This window comes from Chanodichthys erythropterus, chromosome 8 (assembly GCF_024489055.1).
Source record: "Chanodichthys erythropterus isolate Z2021 chromosome 8, ASM2448905v1, whole genome shotgun sequence".
In the NCBI taxonomy this organism is placed as follows: Eukaryota; Metazoa; Chordata; class Actinopteri; order Cypriniformes; family Xenocyprididae; genus Chanodichthys; species Chanodichthys erythropterus.
In genome coordinates this window covers 44,029,479-44,037,168 of record NC_090228.1, presented here as the reverse complement: position 1 = coordinate 44,037,168, position 7,690 = coordinate 44,029,479, and the positions used below count along the sequence as shown (strand labels likewise).

The following is a 7,690-nucleotide window of genomic DNA, read 5'->3' as shown; positions in this document are numbered from 1 at the left end:
TAGTTCTCTGCTAGCCTGCTAACTAACATTACAGTATTTATGTAGTGTTTTCTGTCGCTTTTATGAGCTCTTGTTTTTGTAAAACTGTTCACCGCCTCTTAGGACAATTGCCTATGATATTGTGATAGATTATTGATTGTATTACCATAGTAAAAAAATAGTGCTTGCAAAGAGTAGCTGTAATAAAGTCAAATATGTGAAAAATAATGGTTGTCTCCTTTTCATTTCAATTCATTTCGTTGGCTGCATCCTCTAGAGACTAATCTTGGCGTTTCCATCCAGCACTTTTTTTTAATGCGATATCCCAAAATGGAAAGTGATTTGAAAAGAAAATGTGTTTACTTGTATTATTTCGGTCAATGCTTGAGGAGCTGTGGAGTATGTACAACAGATATCTGTTACAGAGACAAAGGAGGAGGATATAAAGAAGAACAAAGTTTATCTGTTTTTACCGGAGGAGATTTAAGGTAAGTTGTAGGGTAATGAGGCGATAATTATACAGGTGCTGGTCATATAATTAGAATATTATCAAAAAGTTGATTTATTTCACTAATTCCATTCAAAAAGTGAAACTTGTATATTATAGTCATTCATTACACACAGACTGATATATTTCAAATGTTTATTTCTTTTAATTTTGATGATTATAACTGACAACTAAGGAAAATCCAAATTCAGTATCTCAGAAAATTAGAATATTACTTAAGACCAATACAAAGAAAGGATTTTTAGAAATCTTGGCCAACTGAAAAGTATGAACATGAAAAGTATGAGCATGTACAGCACTCAATACTTAGTTGGGGCTCCTTTTGCCTGAATTACTGCAGCAATGCGGCGTGGCATGGAGTCGATCAGTCTGTGGCACTGCTCAGGTGTTATGAGAGCCCAGGTTGCTCTGATAGTGGCCTTCAGCTCTTCTGCATTGTTGGGTCTGGCATATCGCATCTTCCTCTTCACAAGCAACGTGGATTGTGTGCCTCTCCTCTCTTCCTCCAGACTCTGGGACCCTGATTTCCAAAGGAAAAAAATGAAAAAATTAAAATTTGATGTTTATCTGTTTACCCCCTGCGCATCCAAGATGTAGGTGTCTTTGTTTCTTCAGTAGAACACAAATGATGATTTTTAACTCCAACCACTGCCGTCTGTCATTCAAATAATGCGTGTGAATGGGAACTTCTACTATAAGAATAAATAAAACTTGCATAGACAAGTCCAAATTAAACCCTGCGGATCGTGACGACACATTGATGTCCTAAGACACGAAACGATTGGTTTGTGTGAGAAACCGAACAGTATATCATTTTTTTAACTCTAATACACCACTATGTCCAACCGCGTTCAGCACTCATTAGTAAGGTCTGATCGCGCTCTGACAGCGGCAGTGATGTCTCGCGCATATACTTCAATGAGAGCGAGACATCACTGCCGCTGTCAGAGCGCGATCAGACCTTACTAATGAGTGCTGAACGCGGTTGGACATAGTGGTGTATTAGAGTTAAAAAAATGATATAAATACTGTTCGGTTTATCACACAAACCAATCGTTTCGTGTCTTAGGACATCAATGTGTCGTCACAAGCCGCAGGGTTTAATTTGGACTTGTCTATGCAAGTTTTATTTACTCTTATAGTAGAAGTTCCCATCCACTAGCATTATTTGACTGACAGTTGGTGTTAAAAATCATCATTTGTGTTCTACTGAAGAAACAAAGTCACCTACATCTTGGATGCGCAGGGGGTAAGCAGATAAACATCAAATTTTCATTTTTGGGTGAACTATCCCTTTAAAAAATTTTTGTTTTATCCTAAAAAAAGGATCACAGTTTACCCCAAAAATATTAAGCAGCACAACTGTTTCAAACATTGATAATAACTTAGTACAAAATCAGCATATTAGAATTATTTCTGAAGGATCATGTGGCACTGAAGACTGGAGTGATGATGCTGAAAATTCAGCTTTGATCACAGAAATAAATTACATTTTAAGGTATATTAAAATAGAAAACCATTATTGTAAATTGTAATAATATTCACTATACTACGTATTTTTGATAAAATAAATGTAGGTTTGATGAGCATAAGAGGCTCCTTTCAAAATTTTGACCGGTGTGCACTTTTATTTTGGTATGTTGGTGTGACGTCATAAGGCTGCGCAACGCTCCTGCATTTGTTGTGATTCGGCTGAAGAAAGGTTTGTGTTTTATAGCGTTTGTTGTGTTTATGTCGATAAAAACACTGCAGACTGTTTTGTAGCTTAATGAGGGCTATGAAATTAATTGTATATCACTGAATGTTGCGTTGTTCTGCTTAACCATTAACTAACCGTTAAAGCATGTGAGTAAAGCGCAGTAGTGATGGAGAAACGGAGCTTTTGGAAACTCAAATAAATGATAAATAAAAACATGAGTAACAGAAAAATTGCGCCTCAATTATCTTCCTATTATCGCCAATCTCTTTAAAACTAACACGAATTTGATCACTGGCGAGTAGTGATGGAGAAACGGAGCTTTTGAAGCTCCGAGTCAGTTGAAATGATTCAGTGATTCGATTCAGCGAGTCTAACGAACACAGACGATTAATGAATGGAAACCAACATGTTTTTATTAAAGTGCGGTCTATATACATATCAGATAAATTCTAAGTAATTTGGTCATGTCTATGTACTATATGAATGAAAGAACATAAATGAAATAGACAAAGTTTTAGTATTTAAATGACTTTTTGTCTAATGTTTATTAACTGAACTAGAGCTTATTGAGATGCACCCAGATATTTAGTGTGGATTTATTTTTCTTTCTGTTAATTATTTTCAAATTAAACAGGACAAACACACAGAAAAACTCCTGGTGAAGCGACTGAGATCCACGTGTGTAAAGATGCCATTTATTAAAGAGGAGATTGAAGACATGAAGATTGAAGAAACATTCAGTGTGAAACAAGAAGATACTGAGGAACAAACAGGTTGGTTTCATTCTCATGTTGGGGTTGAACACCGGCAGAATAGGCTCAATCCAAACAATGAAAGCATTTTTGTAAAAATCTTTATATCACTGGAACACTAGGTAGCGCTATGTCATTTTTCACTTTACGTTATTTTGTTTGTTCACCATTTTGAAGTGAATGGAAAAGGTTTTCATTATTCCTCCAATAAATTTTGTCCAGAATCTGATTAGATGAACAAATGTTTGATTTTTGCTTCTGAGAAATACCTCACTGAAGTTGAGCATGCCTGTGTTTATTGTCTTATACTTGTTAGCTTAGCATCCTCATTGGTTAACCATAAACTACCATAGCATTAAAGGATTAGTCCACTTTCAAATAAAAATTTCCTGATAATTTACTCACCCCCATGTCATCTAAGATGTTCATGTCTTTCTTTCTTCAGTCAAAAAGAAATTAAGGTTTTTGATGTAAACATTCTAGGATTTTTCTCCTTATAGTGGACCTCAATGGCCTCCAAACGGTTGAAGGTCAAAATTTCAGTTTCAGTGCAGCTTCAAAGGGCTTTAAATGATACCAGACAAGGAATAAGTGTTTGATCTAGCGAAACGATCAGTCATTTTTGGATAAAAATGTAAATGTATATGCTTTTATATAAATAAATGATCACCTTCCAAGTGGTTCAGCCAAAACCGCATTTCTGTATTCTTCAAAAAGCTTGCGCTGTATGTCCTACACCTTCCCTATTCTACTTACGGAAAAAATAGAAAGGCGTAGGACATAAAGCATAAACACAGTTTCGCACAGACCAAAACAAAGACCGACATTCCGACACGGAACGCACATTTCCAAGTAGAATATCTGGCTGTAGCATTGTAGGTGAACTTAGCATGTGTCCTAAATATTTGCGAACATATTGGGGTATTTTTATGCTTTATTAAAGTAGAAATCTTACATGTAGCCCCTTTAAATAAAGAATTCTCATGTTTTGGGCGGCTTTAATCACATACCTTTCCTGCAGCAGCTCACTTTGTTTCCTCCACTACTTTCAATTGACATTTTAGATGCAGTTTTTGTCTATAGAAATGCATTACTCAGTGCTGTAATTTGACAAGTCTGGCAGAAGATTTCTGTACACAGTGGGCAGACCTGACTAATCGATAATGAGAATCGTTGTAGATGATTTCATTATCGATTATATCGAATAGCTGTTGCAGCCCTACTTCAAAACCAGCTGTTTTTCATGTACATTCAATTTCTGTTGTTTTTGCTCTTCCTGCTAGAGGTGTGTGATACCGCTAGATTTGGTATCGATCCGATACCAAGTAAATACAGGGCCAGTATCGCTGATACGATACCGATACCAATACCGATACTTTTTAATAATTAAGGTGAATGCGTCTTCAACCAATTTGTTTTTGTGATTTGCATTTTGGGTTATTAATCAGTACTACAAAAGCTTTTGTTCAGAAAAAACTTTTGGTTACTTCTGTTTTATTTAAATAAACAAAGTTACAAAATGATTACTTCACAAATATAAAAATGTAAAAACAAATTCTCTTTTCAAGTAGCATGTTAACAAAAAATGTTTCTCCTCTTTAGTGCACTTCTTTTCAGGATTTTTTTTCTTAAATAAACAAAGTCACAAAGTTTTACTTCACAATAAATATAAAAAATGTAAAACAAATTCTCCTTGTAATACGATATAATGAGAACAAAATAACGTTTCTCCTCTTTAGTGCACTTCTTTTCAGGATTTAAAAAAAATAATAATCATAAATAAAAACCAATTACTGTAAATATAAAATGTAAAAATTAAACAACACCCAAAGCCTTCAGTTCAAAGAAATACTCCCAGAATCCCCTGTGGTCCCTGTTCCCCTGTGCAGAAAAGAGGTTTTGGTTAGAGGTTTTTGTTCAGGAACAGAATCATGTTCACATTTTTTTCCTTTATTGCAGATCGCCTGTGATTAATTAACTGTCCTGCCTTTGAAAAAATCCTCTCAGCTGGCACTGATGTTGCAACCACTCCCAGGTTTTTCTTCGCAAGTTTGCTAAGAGAGGGGAATGTTTGTGCGTTGTAACTGCTGTTAGAAATGCGCGGCTGCGCGCGCCTGACTGCTGGTGGTAGCGCTAGTGGTGAGTCGCGTGACGGTACAACACAGGAGAGGGGGAGGAGAGCAGTGTCGAGCACGAGCAGCACTCTTGAGAGCTCTGCTCTGTGACAGCTGCAGCATTTTGACAAACACGGCCAGGTCGCAAAACGAGAGAAACTGAAACTTAAGTATCGATATTTTCACGTTGGTATCGATCAATACCGATACCAACGTTGGTATCTATATTAGTATCGATCTGCCCACCTCTACTTCCTGCTCCGCATTGCGCTTCCAGCCCCGTATCACTGCTTGCAGCTATATTTTGAGTCATTGAGAGAGATGCATGTGTGAATACCTGGAGTTTGTCCAGCAGATTTCAAAAACTTCAAAAAGCAGCAATGTTTCTCCCAAGGTGAGCATTACAGTATGAGTTTAGTTCCAACCCTGATTAAACTCACCATTTTCTAGTACAATGTAGCAGCGCATTAATTTAGATCAGTGATTTAGATTAGATAAACTGTTTAAAATGTGCATTCACCCGATCAATATGGAGTATCCAGATGGTATAAATGAACATATCTTGTGGAGTGCTCTGAGTATGCATGTATTTGTCATTTTGTGTCATTAAACTGGGCTTAAACTTGCATTTATCTGTTTTGACCTTAGACCCGATGCCGCTGAACGAGGAGATTCAAGAACTGAATGATGTAAAGGAAGAGAAACCAGATTTCATAACTGGGGAAAACGATCTCAGCTGCTCACAGACTGAAAAGACTTCCTCACGAAAAAGAGCTCGAAAGACAGGGGATGGACGTTATTTCACTTGCTTTCAGTGTGGAAAGCGTTTCAGACAACGTGAAAACCTTAAAGCTCACATGAAAGTTCACAATGGAGAAAGCCCTTACACCTGCCAACAGTGTGGAAGAGGTTTCAGTGGAAAAGGAAGCCTTAAAGCTCACATGAGAGTTCACACTGGAGAGAAGCCTTTCACCTGCGAACAGTGTGGAAAGAGTTTTGCACATCTAGGTACGCTTAGTTACCACAAAAGACTTCACACTGGAGAAACACCTTTCACATGTGATCGGTGTGGAAAGAGGTTCAGACGTAAATTAAACCTTAGGGGCCACATGAGGCTTCACTCAAGAGATAACTGTTTTAAATGTCATCAGTGTGGAATGAGCTTCACAGACAGCGATCACCTGATGAAACATGTAATAACTCACATTGGAGAGAAGCGTTTCATTTGCCCTCACTGTGGAAGGACTTGCTCAAGCAATTCAAACCTTGAGGTTCACGTGAGACTTCACACTGGAGAGAAGCCTTTCACCTGCCAACAGTGTGGAAAAGGTTTCAATGAAAAAGGAAACCTTCAAGTCCACATGAGGCTTCACACTGGAGAGAAACCTTTCATTTGTCTTCAGTGTGAGATGAGTTTCACATATCGAAGAGACCTGAAAATTCATTTGAAAGCTCATTCTGGAAATAACAGTGTTGTTATTGGTCTACCGGTTACTGCACGTAGAAACAAAAAGCCCATTATGTGAATCTCTGCTCTGGAGACTTCTTGAAGCTCAGCAATTGCTCACATTGTAAGGACCGTAACGATGGCGTCGATGTCAATTTGAGCGCAAGAACTGATGATGAAACGTTGGAAGAACTAGTTATTCAACCAAAACCTCCATCACAAGGACGAATTTAGCAGGACGTTTCTCAGTGATGTGCTACTTAGTTTGATGTACATTTTTTAGATGTTGCAACTGTAATTTCTTCTACATTAGCAACAAGTGTATGTCCATCAACAAACCCATGTGTATATTTCTAATTTGAGGTGCACATGTGGGAACTGTATCATTAACTGTATCAATAACGGTGCATATGTTAGCCGAGCGCTAACATGAATGACTGATGTAACATTAAAGTTTGTAAAACAAATCTTGCTCCATCCTTTATCATTACATAGTAATAAAGACAGACAGTCTGCATTAATGGAGCCATTTTTAAGTAGTAGTGGCCAACAGCTGATTAGCAGAACTATTTCCGTAATATAGTAATAACAAGATTTAATTATGAATTAGGCAAATGCATTACTTTGTGTTGTGGCAGGTCACAAAAGGAGGATTTGAATTCCTAGCACCTCGTTTAAGCTGTTCTGAGTCGATTCTTACTTTTAGAAGACAATAAATGTATTTATTATGCACTATGATCTTTAAAACTTTGCAGACCTTTTACATTCACAAACAGCTGTATTACACTGCATTAAATATATAGCAGCGCCTATTTACACTAAGTGACAATAGCAATAGATTCTATTTACACCATGTAAAAGTAAATAGATGCTATCTATACTTTATATTAACAGAAACTATTTGCACCAGTTTTTTAGAACATTAACAGGATGCAATAATATCATTGAGTGTAAATGATTATATTTATTAAAATGATTAAATGGATGCTGCCTTATTGTGAGAATTATTGTCCCTACTCCTTCCCCTAACCCTACCCAATAAACACTTTTAATATTATTAAACACTCATTCGCAGTTTATTTCCACTTTTAGAACATCAGTTTCCTCAATACAATAATCTTCTCCATCCTTTATTGACCCTTCGCTATAGTTGATTCTTTAATTTTGACCCCTTTCACTTTGTCTTGATTT

The 7,690-nt window shown here is 36.8% G+C and overlaps 1 protein-coding gene across 1 annotated transcript; it reads left to right on the top strand.

Moving 5' to 3' along the window:
* The first annotated feature begins 2,139 nt into the window (after positions 1 to 2,139).
* LOC137025031 (gastrula zinc finger protein XlCGF57.1-like) lies at positions 2,140 to 7,395 on the top strand. The gene is made up of 3 exons (XM_067393047.1): positions 2,140 to 2,189; positions 2,821 to 2,959; positions 5,701 to 7,395. Exons 2-3 carry the CDS (start codon positions 2,875 to 2,877, stop codon positions 6,576 to 6,578), a joined length of 963 nt encoding a protein of 320 aa, XP_067249148.1. The 5' UTR covers positions 2,140 to 2,189; positions 2,821 to 2,874; the 3' UTR covers positions 6,579 to 7,395.
* The last annotated feature ends 295 nt before the right edge of the window (positions 7,396 to 7,690 follow it).